This window comes from Schistocerca piceifrons, chromosome 1 (genome assembly GCF_021461385.2).
Source record: "Schistocerca piceifrons isolate TAMUIC-IGC-003096 chromosome 1, iqSchPice1.1, whole genome shotgun sequence".
Lineage (NCBI taxonomy): Eukaryota > Metazoa > Arthropoda > Insecta > Orthoptera > Acrididae > Schistocerca > Schistocerca piceifrons.
In genome coordinates, this window is record NC_060138.1 from 1,108,371,998 (window position 1) to 1,108,391,252 (window position 19,255).

The 19,255-nt window shown below is 38.0% G+C and overlaps 1 protein-coding gene across 1 annotated transcript in view; it reads right to left on the bottom strand.

The window, feature by feature from the left end:
- LOC124776613 (serine/threonine-protein phosphatase 6 regulatory ankyrin repeat subunit B-like) overlaps positions 1–19,255 on the bottom strand; it is a 379,233-nt gene that overhangs the window by 288,451 nt on the left and 71,527 nt on the right. Inside the window, exons 3-4 of the mRNA XM_047251691.1 lie at positions 16,847–17,047; positions 8,648–8,947 (exon numbers count right to left, since the gene is read on the bottom strand). Of these exons, the coding sequence (XP_047107647.1) occupies positions 8,648–8,947; positions 16,847–17,047 (501 nt within the window). The remainder of the gene's footprint in view (positions 1–8,647; positions 8,948–16,846; positions 17,048–19,255) is intronic.

Genomic DNA, 19,255 nt, shown 5'->3' on the forward strand with positions numbered 1-19,255 from the left:
CATTAATGTGCTGCTTCCTAGACTCGAGTAGGCGCGGCGGTCCTGGATCAAATCCGCCCGGTGGTTTAATGACGAGAGCTGGTGTGCCGGCCAGCCTGATGTGGTTATTAGGTGGTTTTTAGTCCCACTAGGTGAATACTGGGCTGGTCCCCATGTCCCACTTCAGTTACACAACTTGCAGACATTTTAAAAATGTTCACATTATTTCAACAGCTGGGGTACACTAATTCCATCCCGGGGCGGAGGTTATGAGGTGGTGACAGGAAGGGCATCTGGCCACCCTCTGACACTAACATTGCCAAATCCATAGCAACAAGGCTGACCCCTTGAAGAATACGATGGATTATGGAATTACTTACAAGAAAAAAGAAGGTTTAAAGGTTTGTTCATGCCAATTATGCTTTTGATAAGGACAGAAGACATTTAACGACAGACGTCATTGCAACTCTTAGCCATAAAGCTGTATCAGGCGACAGTGACAACATGCTCTATGGAAGCAGAAATAGTATCAGCAAGTCAAACAGCAAAAGAGTTCATCTGGCCAAAAATGTTGTTGTATCAACTGATTGGAATTTAGAAACAAGTCAGTCTTCATATGCTCTATGTTAACAATGCAACTACAATTAAGCTGTCTTAAAAACCCAACATATCATTCAAAATCGAAGGATAAAGAAGTCTGTCACTTCTACGTCAGGGAAACATTTTTGGATGGGGACCTTGTATTAGAGCACTTTAATAAGTCCAACCGGTGAGCTAATTTGCTAACCAAGTCATGGGAGAGGGTCCAACTTGAGATGCTGCTTGAAAAAACTGAAGTGCAGAAGATTAAATCCATGTGTAATTCAATACTCAGTTTTATATTTTTCTTTGGAGGAAAGAAAAAGACAAAGTGAATTGTCATACTCCTATATTGTGAATTTTCATATCGTTGTTATGCAAGTGCAATGGAATCTAAGGACTGCTAAAACTAAATGTGGTTGGTACTATGTTGCACTGAGTGTATCTCTGATAAGCTAATCATTGTAAATCTTTTGTAGTCTGTTTTAAATAAATAATATTAACAATTATCAATAATATAAAAAGAATATATTTCTACTCATCACATAGAGGAGGCACTGAGTGGGAGACAGACAAATGGGAAACAGACCAGTAACTATTATAAGCTACCAGACTAAGTCCTTCATCAGCTATTAATGAAATAAAACACAGACACATTCAAACATCCATAACTCTCTCTCTCTCTCACTCACTGACACACACAGACACACACACACACACACACACACACACACACACACACACACACACACACACACACACTGAAGGGAGTAATGATGTCTGCTGCAGCGGTTGGTGAGGGTGTGGAAGTGGTGTGGATTGGGAAGAGGGAAGGATAGTAGGTTAGGGGTGGGGGGAAGATGCATGTGCAGCATGTGGGAGTGTGTAGAGACATGGCAGGGGAAAAATGGGTTGCTAGTTGAAGCATTGAGTTGCTGTGCTAGAGGGGTAATGTGTGTGTGTGTGTGTGTGTGTGTGTGTGTGTGTGTAAGGGGGGGGCGAGGTGAGAGGAGACAAGTAGAGAAGGGGAAAGGACTATGCAGATGTTATAACATTTTAGAAGGCATGTGTAGGGACGGAGTGAGAGCATGGAAGGGGATGTCCAGGTGGAGGAAAAAGACTAGTAAAGGTTGAGGCTGAGGGAACTGCAGGAACAAACGGTTTGTTGTAGGAAGTGTTCCCACATGTGCAGTTCAGAAAAGCTGGTTTTAGGGGGAAGAATCGAGATGGCACAGGGGGTGAAGCAACCTTGACAAACTGTTCCAGTACATTGTGTTGGGCAGCTTATTTGACAAGTGGGAAGTCCAGTTGTCTCCTGGCCACATTCTGGCAGCAGACAGATAGCTTGTTAATGGTTATGCTCATATAGAAGGCAACATATTAGTCACAGATAAGTTGGTAAATTGCATGACTGCTTTCACAGGTTGAAATAATGCATCAACCTATATACACCTTGAATGACTAGAGATAGGATGTTCATATTAACAGAACACGTACATTAGTACGTTCTGCAGAAATGATTGGCATTTGAACCATGTCGACCCGTTGGTTCAAGGTCAACATCAATATCGTGCTGCAACACCACCTACTATAAAATGTGCCTACAGCTCTTGTTGTCACAATAAACTAAAGGTACAGGATCAATGTGACATGAGCAGACGTGCAGGCTGCTTCACAGATGCATGTGTGAACTGCACTATCTCATCAGTGAGTTTGAAAGAGGGTGCATTTTTGGCATGAGAGAATGTGATGCATCCATCTGGGGAAATGCTGATCATGTGGGATGAAGTCTTTTGGCAGTACAATGGATGTGTGTAGAGTGGTTCAAGGAAGGCTGTAGAACACGATGAGATGGGTACGTCGCACTACCCAGACCTCCCCCAGAGAAGAGCGACAGCTCATCCGAATGGCATTGTATGACAGATCTGCATCCTCCTTAACTTTGGCACAACAGTGAACCACGTTGTATGCTATCAGGGGTGACAGCCCATCACTGTTTATTATGGCATGTGTTACGTGTACACTATCCACTTCTCTGCCTACCTTTAACAAATGTGCAGAAACATGCTAGATGGCATTGGTGTATGAAATGATGTCACTGTGGGCAGGAATGGCAACAGATAGTGTTTTTGTATGAATCCAGGTTCTATTTCTTTGAAAATGATGGCTGCATTTTGTTTCACTGAAGCTAGGGGGATGTTATCACAGTGACTGCATTTGCACAAGGCATACAGCACCAATTGATGACATTACAATTTGGGGTGCTATTGGGCACAACCACAAATCACAGTTGGTGCATGTCCAGGGTACTGTGGACAGTGTGACCTACATGAATGACATCCTGCGACTTGTACCCACACTCTTTATGCACAACACCCCAGACACCATTTCGCAGCAAGACAATGCATGACCACATGTAGCTACATGAACATGCACCTTCTTGGTGTCACAGGATGTCAGCCTTTTGCTCTGGCCTGCCAGATCACAGACTTGTCACCAATCAAAAATGTGTGAGATATGGTGAAATGACAGGTGCAGTGCTGTGACCCAATGCCAACCATCACAGATGAGCCTTGGATCAAGGTGAATGGAGCATGAATGACTACACCACAGAAAACCATTCACACCTTATACTAGCCAGTGCCATCATGCATGGAACAAATCATCAGGGCCCATGGTGGTTCATGTGCCTATTGGCAACAGGGCATATGCTGAACCAAGGTGACTGAAATTCTAATCATTTCTGCACAACATACTAATGTACACATCTTGTGAATATGAACATCCTGTCTCTTATCATTCAAAATGTACTGTTTTTTTCTGAACATGAGTGTTTTTTTTATTATGAATGGTATTAGGAATCCGTAAGTAAATGACCTTTTTTACATCAGTAACTGTGATATAAATAAAATTTTATCTCTGAATATTTGTAAGTTGTTCATCACTTGATGTGAGACATTCCTTTCTTCTCCTTTTGCAGCTATTTTTACTCTCTTCTGCCTTGGTCACTGCTTAGTTAATAATAATTACATTAATCGGAAATGGTTACGTGTGTTATTTTAAAAGTAATAATTACCATTTTCACAATTGACCAAGCAAAGCTACCAGTTTCTGTAAGTACTTGTAATGCTCTACAGACTAATGGCTTGCTGATGGACAATTATCAACCATTTTATGCATCTCATCCAGATAGCTACTAATTGTAACAATTTTTTTTCTGAGCCTGCAGCTATTATTTCATTAAAAATCTGATGCCCAAGTGTGAATAAAATTTAACGGGCCATAATAACTATATTTACTGAGTTGTGAACTAGTAATTGTGTGCCTGTTACCTGGCAGTGGACAATTGAGTTCACATATCTACATTCTCAAATAATTTCCCTTACCAATGCAACTCTTCTTCTTGGTTGGAGGGTGAGAATTATAAGGTGACTCTGCATTTGATGGAACAGAAGATGTGTAGGTTGGGTGGATGACAGAAGCCAATGGCTTTGCCACAGTGGTACACTGGTTCCTACCACCAAAGTTAAGCACTGTACTTGGATGGGTGAACGTGTGGTCTGCTGAGCACTGTTGGCAAGCAAGGTCCACTCATCCCTTGTGAGGCAAATGGAGGTGTTACCTGATTGAGAAATAGCAGCTCTGGTCACGAAAACTGACAACAGCTGCAAGAGTGGTGTGCTGACCTCACACTCTTCCATATCTTGATCTAGTGATGCCTGTAGGCTGCGGATGACAAGATGGTCTGTCAGTGCCATTAGGTCTTCAAAGACCTGTTTGGACAGAGTTTAGGTTGGATGACAGAATACTACTGTGCTACAGATGGTGGTGAGGATATTTCTCAATTCATCATTTCATACCACAACCAAAGGTATTCAAAACTCTAGTATAGAAAGTGATTTACTTGCATCAGTGGTAGGTGGTACTGAGCCATAAGGGATGCTTCTTTGTGGCTGTGCAGTGAATGTGTGGGTGGTGATAGATGACTGGGGAAACATGACACAGACAATCTGTTTCTGGGGGGGAGGCTAATGAGAGCCTTGATGTATTTGGAGAGAGACTACTCATCACTGCAGATGTGACAACCATGGGTGGATAGGCTCTATGGTAGGTACTTCTTGGTGTGGAGTGGGTGGCTGCTGTAGAAGTGGAGGTACTGCTTGTAGTTGGTAGGCTTGATGCAAAGAGAGGCACTGATGGAGCCATTCTCAAGATGCAGATCAGCACTGAGGAAGGTGCCATACCGGGCTGAGAAGGATCATGTGAACAAATGGGGAAGAAGATGTTGAGGTTATGGGGGAAATTGGATAGGGTATCCTCACCATTGGTCCAGTCCATGAAGATGTCTTCAATGAATCTGAACCATGAGGGGGATTTGGGAGTCTGGCTGATGGGGAAGAATTGCTCTAGATAGTCCAAGAATGAGTTGGCATAGAATGGTGGCATCATGTGTGTGCCCACCGGTAAGGCCGTGGGCATTGAGGATGCTAGTGTAGAAGAAGCTGACATCAACAGTGACAAGCAGGGTGTCAGGTGGTAAAGGAACATGATCTCTGAATAATTGGTAGATGAAGCAGTTAGTTTCTTTTATATTGGAGGATACATTATGGGCAAGAGGCTGCAGGTGTTGGTCCACAAGGACAAAGAGTCTCTTTGTGGGGTGCAGCAACCAGACACAATGGGTCTCCTGGACTGTTGGATTTATGTACTTTAGGAGGCAAGTAGAAGGGAGAAGGGAGTGGTGGGGTTGATGAAGGAAACTGACTCATGGGAGAAGTCCTGTGACAGACCTGTTGATTTGCGGATGGACTGGAGATCTTGCTAGATTTCTAAAATGGGGCTCCTGTGGCACAGTTTGTAAATGGACATGTCTGACAGCTGGTGGAGTCCCTCCTCCAGATAATCCTGCAGTTAATAACCATAGTGTTGGAACATTTGTTGGCAGATAGGATTTTAAGGTCTAGATCAGGTTTCCGGTGGTAGATTGTGGTTCTTTCTGTGGATGTGAGATTTGTTCCAACATTGAAGTGTTTGGGGAATAATGGTTAGTTAAGTTTGAGATTAGGAAATTCTGAAAATCAAACAGAGGATATTTTTTGGGAGCATTCAGGATGGATCATGGTTAAATGGAGGAATAAATTGAGAAAGGTAATGTTCAGCATTGGTTTTGGATAAAGTCAGATAGGCATGGTTGAATGGGTTGATAGGTGGTGAAAAGCGTTTCCTCTGTAGGGGCTGGTAGAAGGTGAGAAGATCTTAAACAAGTCCAACATAATTCCCTCAGCTGGAAAAATCATGACTACAGTGATCTGGGATGCAGATGGTGTTATCGATGTTGATTTCCTTGATCGTGGAACGACAATAAATTCAGCGCTTTACATGACAATGCTGCAAACTCTGAAACGATGGCTAACAAAGGTCCAAAAGGAAAGGGGAAATATTTTCCTGCAGCATGACAATGCCAAACCACACACTTCACGTGCGACCACAGCACAACTTCACAGTCTGAATTTCACCAATTTCACCATTGTACAGCATCCTCCATACAGTCCAGATTTAGCACTATCTGACTTCAGTCTGTCTTGATATTGAAAGACAATCTGCAGGGACATCATTATACTTCTGATGAAGAAACTTAGAGAACTATGAGACTGTGGTTGCGGAAACAGTGTTGACTATTTCCGTGACGGCTTCAGAAAACTGGTTTATCGTTGGCAAAAATGTATCAAATTGGCTGGTGATTATGTGGAAAAGTGAATATTGCTAATTATAGATCATATTCTAAGGATTATTTCTGCATTTGATTTATTAAAATTTTCCCATCCAAACCCAATTAATGAAAGTGGAGGCATTACTTTTCATTCAACCCTCCTATTAAAGGGATGTGATACTTTTGTTTGTAAATCAAACTTAGTATGATATATAATTATTCAAAAATGGAAAAGGAAACTATGATACTTACCCTTGGTAAACCAGGTGATTATTAATTAAAAATGACTGTCTTAACATGTATGATGGTACACATTATGTTGTGTAGAGAAATGAAATTGAATTCAGTGTCATGAGACATTAATTTTGGTAATGATAATAATTCATCAAAAGTTGAAGGTTATAGAGGGATTATAATTAGTTAAGTAAGTTATTTTACATGACATCATTGATCATTGTGAGTGGGGGATCTGTAGTGTAACAGTTGTTCCACCTCTTCCTCACAATCAGATAAATGATATTCATGTAAAATGTTTAGGTAGTTAACATGTACATAATTTTCCACTGAGTGCACTTTGATTTTTGTTTGTGCAGAGATGATGGACAGCGATGATCAGGATGCACATCCTCCTTCTGCCATCCAGTTTTTCCAGCATTTCTTTGACATTTGTCATATAAAAACAACATATCTAACTTCTCCTTATTGGTTTACTGTCTGTGTGCAAGGAAAGTTGAAGATGAAATGACCTGCCTAAAGTCAACACAGGTTCTACTAGTTTTGCAGTGCAGATAAGTAAATAGCTCAAAGGCTTGATACAATGACTTGACCTGGTGTGAGTTTCTTTGCCTTTCAGTTTTGGAATATTTCTTGGATTCTTTTGTGAAGAGTTTCAAGGTTAAAATTAACAAGCGTATATTCAAGGATGTCATTAAAAAAAAAAAAAGTATGTCTTTCTATTTAAAAAAATCATACATGCTTCAATATCTCAATGAATACAAGAGTTAACATTCTTTATCACACAACAAAAGTACCGCCGGCCGAAGTGGCCGTGCGGTTAAAGGCGCTGCAGTCTGGAACCGCAAGACCGCTACGGTCACAGGTTCGAATCCTGCCTCAGGCATGGATGTTTGTGATGTCCTTAGGTTAGTTAGGTTTAACTAGTTCTAAGTTCTAGGGGACTAATGACCTCAGAAGTTGAGTCCCATAGTGCTCAGAGCCATTTGAACCAACAAAAGTACCTGCCCCTTAGGTTATTATCATTTGCTGAAAACATCATTTTGATATCTCAAACTGCTTATGAAAGAAAAAGGATGGTATGCCTTAAGTGACTTAAGCTGAATAATTTCCTCTGGCAAACAGTTACATATTGCTGATCACCTCAAAATGAATGACTATAATGTGGAAGCAAAATATGTAGCACTGCTAAAAACAATTACAGAAGTGACAATAGTAACCTGGTTTTCAAAGCTATTACATTTTTTGCCTCTTGAAGGCAGGTACTGGTCAGCAGTTTAGTCTTGTAATGTGTTAGTTTTCTTGAATGAATTTTCATTCTGACACAATCACTTCTACATATGTGTTTAGAAAGTAAGTTTACTTAATTAATGATTTACTATCAAATAAATAAATAACTGAAAATTTTATTATTATTATTATTATTATTATTATTATTTGCCTTTACATATGTCTGCTTGTGTCTGTATATGTACGGATGGATATGTGTGTGTGTGCGAGTGTATACCTGGCCCTTTTTCCCCTTAAGGTAAGTCTTTCTGCTCCCGGGATTGGAATGACTCCTTACCCTCTCCCTTCAAACCCATATCCTTTCGTCTTTCCCTCTCTGTGGGTTGCGAAAGCTTGAATTTTGTGTGTGCGTTTGTGTTTGTTAGTGTCTCTATCAACATACCAATGCTTTCGTTTGGTAAGTTACATCATCTTTGTTTTTAGATATATTTTTCACATGTGGAAAGTTTCCCTCTCTTATATTAATATTATTATTAATATTATTAGCAGAAAGACATGTATGAAATAGAAGTCTACAAGAGAGTACTTTCTCTGGACTGAAAGGAAAAAGACGAAAAGATTCAATACATTTTACTCTAGAGTAAATCTTGGCAGAAATAAGAGCATTAATTATTATTCGATTAGCTACAATAGACAGATCTCATCAATCAACAAAAACTCACAATGAAAGTACACCTATGCATTTCTAGATTCAATTATTTGAACAACAAAGTGGGAGAAACCCTAGAAATATCAAACATGGCATTATGAGAGTAAAATAAAATGTATTACAAAGTAAACATAACACACACATCACTACTAGTGAAATGTATATACACAGCGATTAACTGCAGATGGATAACAATAGCAATGTACCTCATTCCGTGGGAAGTCTGCTGTCAACATCAGTGGTGTTTGTCCATTCTTGTCTAGGCAGTCAACAGGCAGCCAGCCCCCTTGTAAGATGCATTCCACCATCTTTGGATATGAAAATTCAGCTGCATGATGGAGAAAAGTTCTGCCTCGAATATCCACAGCATCCATGGGAATTCCTGACTGCTGGAGGAACTTGAAGGTCTCCACTGACTCAGTGCGCGCAGAGAGATGCAGTGCTGTCTCCTCCAAGGCATTTGTAGCCAGAATATTGGCACCAGCTGAGATCAGGAACTGCAGCACCTAAGTGACAAGAATATGTTTCAAAACATCATCTCTACATCTGACAATGGATAAATATTATGGATAAAAAAATTTCATTTTGAGTTTATCCATTTGTCTACCTTCATGCAAAGTCTGACCTTATACATACATGATTACAGTATATGCATGGTGCGCTCCATAAATCTCCCAGAAAATTGAAACAAAATAAGATTTTCTTCAAACAGTTAAAAGTTATCTTAGACCAAGGTCAGAGAAACCAGTGGACTAAAGCTGAACCATCAGTCTTTCTTTAGTCTGGAGTAATTTAAGTGTGACTGTTTTTGCACATAAAATCTGAAAATGGGTGATTGCTTTAGCATGTAAAACCCAAATTGTGCACACACAATGGTGCCATTAGCTGAGCATTAACTTCAGCTCAATTAAAATCTTTTGCAAAAGGAGTTAACTGATATGCACAGTTTACCTGGGTGTTGAGGGCAATTCATTGTTCAAACCTAGCTTACTGTACTGTAACATAGCTACAGTAGGACAGATGTTCATATAGCTATACAAATTGCTGCTGGTCCAGGCTAAACCATAAACTTTTACTCCATGTTCCTAGCTCAAACAGGATCTGAACACAAAGCACCCCTCACCCCCAAGAAAATCCCCCAAACTGCAATCATGCGCAAGGTCTTTCCACACATATTTGTTACAGTGATTCCATGATGTAACATTAAAAGTTTTAATCTGATCCCACTTAAAGTTAATGTAATATAAAGAAATACAAACGATAAAATATGATTTTTAGCAAAACATTTATCAAGTCCAAAATCAATCAATTTCAAAATTTGGCACCTTAGAGCCAATCAGCAAAGAAAGAGTTTTCTCACTTTATCCAGAGAGTTGCTGTTATATTACTGTACAGAAAGTTACTGATGTACATTAATATATCAGTAACTCTCAATAGAACATTAGACACAGGCAAAACATTTTCTTTTATGATTATATAAATCTTTTAGTCGCTGACAAAACAGCAACACTTGCATGGGAGAAAACAAAGAAAAGACTAGAGCCCATTTACATTTAGTCAGCACATGCTTAAGTACCAGTCAACACCATAGATTTCACTGAAAAGAGGAAAAACAATGTTTTAAAATGAATTTAGATAATAGTTTCATACAACATGTCACAAACACAAACTTTTTGGGGATGAATGTTGACTGTCAGAATGGAATGAACACTGCTCTATACTCTGGCTTTACTGAAGAAAATTTCCTTAGCATGTCACTTCACTGTCATTCTATCATTATAGTGCAATGTTCAACACTTTTTGATATGTACATTCAATAGCTGACTATGGAAGAATTTTTGTGGATCAGATGCAGAATATGTGCAAACTATATTCAACCTACAAAAAAGGAAACATAAAGTTGCAGATCTCTCCTCGATAAAGGATCAGTATCTTTCTAATTGCATTTAACAAGAAATACAAACATTTAAATAAAGAATGTAAGGAATAACTTGTGAAAATTGTGAAAATGAAATAACACATGGGACAAGTACATCACTGTATAAGTTGCAAGAGCTGACATCAGAACTTTGCTACCACAAGATGCATGGTGTAAAGTGAGTAATGTACATAAATTGGAATACTGTGTACCATTTCACATGTTAAAGTGTAAAGTCAAGACAGAAACTATTGTGTTCTGAAAGATGTAATGAAAATGGTCTTGGCAAAACATTAATGAAGAAGGACTGCAAAGTTGAAATTCATGTAACACTTTTAGAAGAGTTACATGCTTGAAATTATAAATGCAACAAATTCAAACAACAAAACAGTAAATGTGAAAACAAAAGAAGCAGTGATCTGGTGAAAATGCAGGAAAATCGCTAAAAGTGGTATTGTGTGTGCAAAGTGTGAGGCAAAATTTCACTTTCAATGTGCAAAGGCAGACTCCTCATTGAAAGGAAATGAAAGCACTCCGTCTTCAGGCCACAAGTGGCCCATCGGGACCATCTGACTGCCGTGTCATCCTCAGCTAAGGATGCAGATAGGAGGGGCGTATGGTCAGCACACTGCTCACCCAGTCGTTATGATGGCTTTCTGTGACCGGAGCCGCTACTATTCAGTTGAGTAGCTCCTCAATTGGCATTATGAGGCTGAGTGCACCCCGAATAAGGAAATGAGATCTTCACAAAAATATGGAAGTGTAATATGTGTACTGAAATATTAAACAGACCCACAATATTCCACTAACAAACAGTTTGACGTGCTTAGTCATGACAATAGCTCTGTAGATTGTAGTGAACATACGCAAATAGTGTGTGTTGCAGAAACACTTCTTGGAAACATTACTACTTGTAAACATCAGTGTGATGACATTGAAATTTCACATGGTGCTCTTCCTGCACCTGAAAGTATCCACCAACATGATTCAGACTGTAGTCACCTGAAAAAGCTCATGATTCTTGCCAACAGTCAAGGGGTGTTAGATCACTTCTCATGTTAATGAACCAGCAGAAACTGTGAGGGCAATAGATTTTGTCTAGTCTGGTGCATCCCTATCTGAAATAAGAAATCATGTTCATTCAGAGGAAATCAGTACGTTGTCGTTGAAGGATTTCATTATACTGTTTGGTGGCTCAAATGATGTGTACTGGAATGAAACATCAGTAGCTTGCCAAGAACTAATGGAGTGCTTGCACTGTCTAGGACACACAAATGTTATATATTTAAACATTCCACATCATTCCAAATTAATGCCATGGTCATGTGTGAACAGAGCGAGTAGAACTGTAAATGAACAGCCCTTGACTATATTCAAATAGTTTTCAAACATTTATGTTCTGGATATTAGTGGTGTTGGTTGAAGGTTCCATACCTGACATGGCCTTTCCTTGAATGGCCAATTAATAACAGAAAAATTATGCAACTGTTACATGTCAAATGCATTAGAAGCAAAAAACATGCTGTATCATCTTCCACCAAATCTTCTGGTGATTTGGCAGTAAAAAAATGCAAGAAGACCTTTTTAGTGAAAGTGTTCCATCATAAAAAAAATAGAAATAATGATAAAATTATATTTGCAAATAAGTATTCCAATGTTTCAGAACCACTACACTGTAATGCCCAATCTCTGGAAAATAAGTTACTAAAGTTTGAACAACGGAAAATCCAGGATGGAATGTAATAATATTATGAAAAGGAAAGTTGCTACTCACAATATAGTGGAGATGCTGAGTCACAGATCAGCATAACAAAAAGACTGTCACAAAAAAAGCTTTCAGCCATTAAGGCCTTTGTTAACAGTACACGACAGACACACACACGACTGCAGTCTCAGGCACCTGAAACCACACTTGCCTGAGACTGCAGTCGTGTGAGTGATTGTGTGTGTGTGTGTGTGTGTGTGTGTGTGTGTGTGTGTGTGTGTGTGTGTTTGTGTCTGTCGTCTATTGTTGACAAAGGCCTTAATGGCTGAAAGCTTTGATTGAGACAATCTTCTTGTTGTGACTATCTGCGACTCAGCATCTCCGCTATATGATGAGTAGCAACTTTCCTTTTCATAATATTTTTACTGCAGTTTGAATTAGTGGATCTTAAATGTGTAATTGAACACTGGTTCGACAAAGACCAGATTGTGTCAATTGTGATTCCTTGGAACAAACTTGCTAGTTAATATTGTAGAATATGTATGTGCTGGAACAGTAAACAATAATTTAAAATTTACAGCAACAGAAAAGTGTCAAAACGTGGCATGATGCAAAGACTTTGAACTATGCACAGTTGATCTGACAGATAATATCTTAGTTGTAACACACTATAGATTCTGGAACTGAAAATTTTCATTAAAAATTTCGAAAGGTTGCTGAATAATGTAAAATGTGAGAGCCTCTTTACAAGAAGGGAGATAAAGAAATACTATCAAACTATTGACAAATTTCACTTTTCCCGGCTTTTTCAAAAATATTTGAGAATTTTGTGTTCAAGTGTCTCCTTAAGCATCTGACTGTAAATAATATATTGTCCAAGTCACAGTTTGGTTTCTGATATAGAGAAAGCTATTTACACGTACTGTGCAAAATATACCTAATTATCTTAATAACAAATTAGAGGCTACTGGCATTTTCTGTGCCTGTCGATAGCCTTTGACTGTATAAATCACAGCATTCTCTTAAGTAAATTAAAACATTATGGTTTCACCGGCAGTACTTCAAAATGGTTTGAGTCTTACCTAACTAACAGGAAACAAAGGGTGTTGTTCAAAATACATGTGGAGTGGGCAGTCAGTCTTCATCTGAATGGCATTAATTACAAGTAGTGTTCTTCAAGGTTCCATCTTGTGTCTGTTGCTTTTTCTTGTGTACATTACTGACCTCATGTTTGTTACATTGGTAGATGCTAAGTTTGTTTTGTATGCAGATGATACAAACATAACAATAAGTAGCAAGTCAAGTACAGATTTAGAAATGGCTGCTAATCGAATTTTCACTGGTATTAATAAATGGTTTAAAGCTAATTTGGTCTCATTAAACTTTGAAAAGATCCCTGTGTGCAGTTCAGAACCTATACAAGATTTCCTTCCAGCATGTGTACAACATATGAAGACAAGCAGATCGAAGAGCTTAAAAGTGTTAAATTTCTACGATTACAACTCTATAATAAATTCAGTTGGGAAGGGCATATGACAGAATTGCTGAAGTGCCTAAACATGTCTGTATTTGCAGTGCAAGTGATGTCAGATGTAAAAGACATAAATATAAAAAGACTTGCATACTTTGCTTACTTTCATTCTATTATGTCATACAGGATCGTATTCTGCAGTAAATCATCAAAATGAGAGAAATGTTTCAGCATTTAAAGGTGCATAATAAGAATCACTTGTGGTAGATGTAAATGTCGTGTGACTAGGGCCTCCTGTCGGTAGACCATATGCCAGGTGTTGTAAATTCAAGAACATCATGTAGAAACCTGTTCAAGGAACTTTGTATTCCGATCGCTGCTTCTTATTATATTTATTTCTTAATGAAATTTGTTGCAAGCAACATATCTCTATTTCCACCCAATAGCTCAATACATAGCATCAATACTAGGAATAAGAACAATCTACATAAAAACCTAAAATCACTTATCTTGGCAGAAAAGAGGTCCAGTATTCAGGAACATACATTTTAAATGAATTGCCAGCAACCATTAAAAACTTGGTTTCAGATAAAGCACAGTGTAAAACAGAGTTTGAAAGTCTTTTTGATAACCAACTCCTTCTACTTTATAGATGAATGTCTTAACAGGGACTGTTAGACCAGCTTAAGTAAAAATATCTGTTAGATTTCAGCTCTGACAGCACTTGGTCACAACAGTCAAGATAGGCTATGTTGTGTATGATAAATTTATTGGAAGTGCATAACTATGTTTCACTCTGACAGTGTTTTAATTCTGTAAATATCAGCAATTCCAGTTTACTGGAATGTATTCACTTATCTTGAGAATATCCTGGTAAATGATCTGGGTAGTGAGTATTATATAAAATGTTTTATGCTTTTTATGTTTACTTTCTGACATGTTCCACACCAATGAGAATCATCTCATTTTAGGGTCTATGAAATGAAAATGGAATCTAATCTAATCTGATCTAAGAGAGAAAGGAAGCAGTTATCTGTGGAGATTTAAATGCAGACTCTTTACAAGATTCAAATTGTAGAAATGAGTTGTTAAATAGTCAGTAGTTTTAGTTTAACTCAAACAGTAAATTTTCGAACTAGAATTACTGCCAAAACTAAAACTGCTGTTGACCAAATTTTTATAAGACTATGTGACCTTAACTACAGCACCAATGTTTTAAGTATGGGTTACAGTGATTGTGAAGCACAGCTCCTCTCTATTGAACTAAACACAAGGAGTGAATGGAGACCAAAAACTAAAATAATTGAAGAGAGAGAGTTCAGTGATGATCACATTAGTGTGTTTAATTTTATACTGTCAACAGAAATGTGGGAGGATGTCTTCAGTAAAATTGAAATAAATGGTATATTGAACAGTACCCATAATGTTTATCTGCATTATTTTTATATAGCGTTTCCAATTAAAAAGAAGAGAAGTATGAGTAATTGAAGGCTCTTTGCAAAGCATTGGATGATAAAGAACATTCTACTGGTATTTTCCTTGATCTCTTAAAAGCACTTGAAATAATTGACCATGACTTTCTTATTCACAAATTGCTCAAAAAGGAGTCAGAGGGATCCCAAATCAGTGGATAAGACCTTACCTAGAAGACAGGCAGCTAGTGGTGATTTTAGGGCACGAAAATATTAAAGAAAACACATCTACCCAATAAATACCAATATAGTACCGAGTCCCACAAGGCTCTGTCACAAGACCTCTACTGTACCTCTTTTATATTAATGATTTAAATAACTTTATTAAAGTGAAAAAACAAAATTTATTTGCTGATGATGTTAATAACAGCTGCTGACAATATTTCTATGAAAGTAGCAATAAATACTTTGATGTCCCTAGTTACTAGCTGGTATAAAAAAATTCTATGTGGGAATGACCAGCAACAAACTGTCCATTCGCATGAATGGACACAGGCAGACAGTGTTTGTTGGTAATGAGGATCACCCTGTGGCTAAACATGCCTTGGTGCATGGCCAACGCATCTTGGCACAGTGTTACACCGTCCGGGTTATCTGCATACTTCCCACTAACACCAACCTGTCAGAACTCCGGAGATGGGAACTTGCCCTTCAGTATATCCTCTCTTCTCGTTATCTGCCAGGCCTCAACCTCCGCTAATTTCAAGTTGCCGCCGCTCATACCTCACCTGTCTTTCAACAACATCTTTGCCTCTTTACTTCCGCCTCGACTGACATCTCTGCCCAAACTCTTTGCCTTTACAAATGTCTGCTTGTGTGTGTGTATGTGTGGATGGATATGTGTGTGTGTGCGAGTGTATACCCGTCCTTTTTTTTCCCCCTAAGGTAAGTCTTTCCGCTCTCGGGATTGGAATGACTCCTTACCCTCTCCTTTAAAACCCACATCCTTTCGTCTTTCCCTCTCCTTCCCTCTTTCCTGACGAAGCAACCGTTGGTTGCGAAAGCTAGAATTTTGTGTGTATGTATGTGTCTGTTTGTGTTTCTTTCGACCTGCCAGCACTTTCGTATGGTAAGTCACATCATCTTTGTTTTTAAATAAAATAAGTATATCCTTAGCCACAACTCAAGAAACATCACTAATATCCAAGTGTCTCAGTGTCAAACAGTTTTGCATTAGGAAAGTGTTTCACATATAACAGTTGAATTATTCAACAGCTTATCTAGTGAGCTGAACATAAGAGTATGTTTAAATATAACCTTAAGTCATTTATGGTGGAACAGTGTTTTTTACTCAGTTAAAAAAAATTAAATTATAAATAGTAGCCTTGTAAATGGAATATGTAATTATGGTTAAATTCAGATAGTGTTGTCTCTCTCTCTCTCTCTCCCCTTCCCTCTCTCTCTCTCTCTCTCTCTCTCTCTCTCTCTCTCTCTCTGCCTTCTTTTTTCTCAAATTTGACTTCTCTTATATTCAATACACTATTTAATGAATCAAATGGACCAAATAAATGAAATATGAGACATTTACTTGGTCTCATGCAAGGCTCAATTCCCAATAAACTAGGATCTTTATATTAAAATGTAATATTTAACATGGTAATGAAAACTGGCACTGGATAAATAAAACATTACTATTAAAACTCTTATAACTACACATTCAATGTAGCAAATTTAAAAAATAATGATTTATTTTAGTCGGCAATATTTTTGCCCACAAAATTCAAATTACGTTGTATATGTAGTTATGGTGACTAACAAAATGTGGCTGCTGAAAATACTAAAGTAAGAAACAGAGAGCTCTAACAGACTATGATGTACAACATTATTGATGCAACTCACTTCCAAGGCTCCGTGTGATGCTGCAGTCAAAAGAGCCGTATGTCCATGCTTGTCACGGATTTCAATTGGAACATGGAGATCATTCAGAAGATATCTGACAACTTCCACTTTATTACAGCCAGCTGCATGTAACAGCAGTGGCTCATTATTATAGCCCTTTGCATTTGGATTGCCACCTTTTGATATGAGTTCTTTCAGTGCCTGTGCATAAAAAATAAAGCAAGTAAAAAATTCCTTACATGAATCGTATGTAAATATTAGTCAGAAATTTCTTTGCAAAAATATGCAACAGAACTGAGTTTACATGGATAGAATTACATAAAACCGATTTTTTTTTTTAATGGATTAATGGATTTATTGAAGGGTGTTTCAATAACTGATTTACATCTCTGCAAGCAGTACATTGTGCATGGTGGAGGGTGCCTTGCACCACTATTAATCATTCTCATTTCTGTTCCACTTGCAATGGAGTGAGGGAAAAATGACCATCCATACACCTCTGTAGGAGCCCTAATTTCTCTTATCTTGTCTTCATGGTCCTTACACAAAACATATGTTCTACAGTCTTTCTCAATAGTATACTGTGAAAAGAAACATGTCTCCCCTCCAAGGATTCCCATTTGAGTTCACAAAGCTTCTACATAATACTTGCATGTTGACTGAACCTTTCACTAACAAATCTAGCAGCAGTTTCTGAACTGCTTTGCAGTCTTTCTTTAATACAACCGAACGGGAATCCCAAACACTCAAGTGGTACTCAGGAATGGGTCACTCTAGCATTCTATACCGTCTTCCTTATGGGTGAGTTATACTTTCCTAGAATCATCCCAATAAACTGTAATCCACCATTCACCTTCTCTACTACTGACCTTTCATACTCATTCTATTTCAGTAGCCAATAGCAAAATTGTAGCCTTCCACCATGTGAGTATTTCCACCCACATGGAGCCAGCTAGAACCAGTTCTGTCAATTCCAGCCAGCAACTGATGTTTCCTTACCATTTGGACATCACAGCTGTACTCCAGCGATCAGTGCTCTTAGCCTTAGTGTCTGTGCTATGGAAAAGTCATGCTGCTCACAAGACAGAACTCTGATTATGTACTTTGTTTTCAAGAGAGACTTTTCAATGGTCAAGAGAATATAATATATGCTCTCAAGAGTCTATCTTCATTTCATTGAAGAACAACTACTTGTGACAAACTTTTCCTCCACATTACTAAGAAGAATTTCTGGAAAACATTTATTTTCTTTTGTTTTACTGCATCAGAAACAGCAGACTGTTTGTGTCTGAAGTTTACTTGTTCAAATAAACAGAGTTTAATTACATCCACTTGTGATCTTTTGGAAGTATTCTGAGTGAAGAATACTTCACTAGCAATATGGAATCTGCCTGCTACCCTCCCTCCATGGTTCACAGGCTATCGTGTGAGTATATGGCAAGGACAGTTTCAAATGATCAATGTTTTCTAAATCCATGCTGATGTATGGACAGAAGCTTTTCTATATCAAGGTAGTTTATTATACCTGAACTCAGAATCTCCTCAAGAATTCTGCAGAAAACTGAAGTTAAGAATATTGGTCTGTATTTTTGAGGGTCTGTTCTGTTCACATCAGCAGGAGTTTTTTCCATTCACTTGGGACATTGTGCTGGTCATGAGATTCATGATTTATTTATTTATTTGTTTTTACTTGGTATGCATATTCCATAGATCCGTACATGCGAGTGATTCGCCTGGATGTGGAACATGTCAATACAATTGTACAAATACAATTAATGCTACAGAATAGTAATATAATACAATGATATAGATATTAATAAGTATAACTTTTTCTCATTTACTAGCTGTCATTTAACTAGTATAGCAATTCTCAAGATAACATTATAACTATAACATTACCCTATAACCTTAACATAATATTGTATCATCCATCTAATAACTAAGATACTAAATACATCTATTATTAAGGAGGGGCATTACTACTGGAAAAGAATTCATCTAATGAGTACAGTTGATGGTCAAGCAAGTATTTTTTTAACATACCTTTGAACAGCGTTTCATTTTCTCTTGTTCATTTAATATAATTAGGCAATGCATTAAAAGTCTTTATAGCAGCAGACTTTACTCCCTTCTGTACAAGTGTTAAATTTTTTAGTTCAACATGTAGATCATCTTTACCTCTAGTATTGTAGTTATAGTATGAACAATTTGTTTCATACGGAGCATAGTCTTTATTAACTACATTCATCAGAGAGTATATGTACTGACATGTTGTGGTCAGAATACCTAACTGTGTAAAAAGTTTTCTACATGAGGTTCGTGGAGGAACCCCGCACATGATTCTGACTGCTCTCTTCTGAGCAGTTAAGATTTTTTTTTGAGGCTGGTGAATTACCCCAGAATATTATG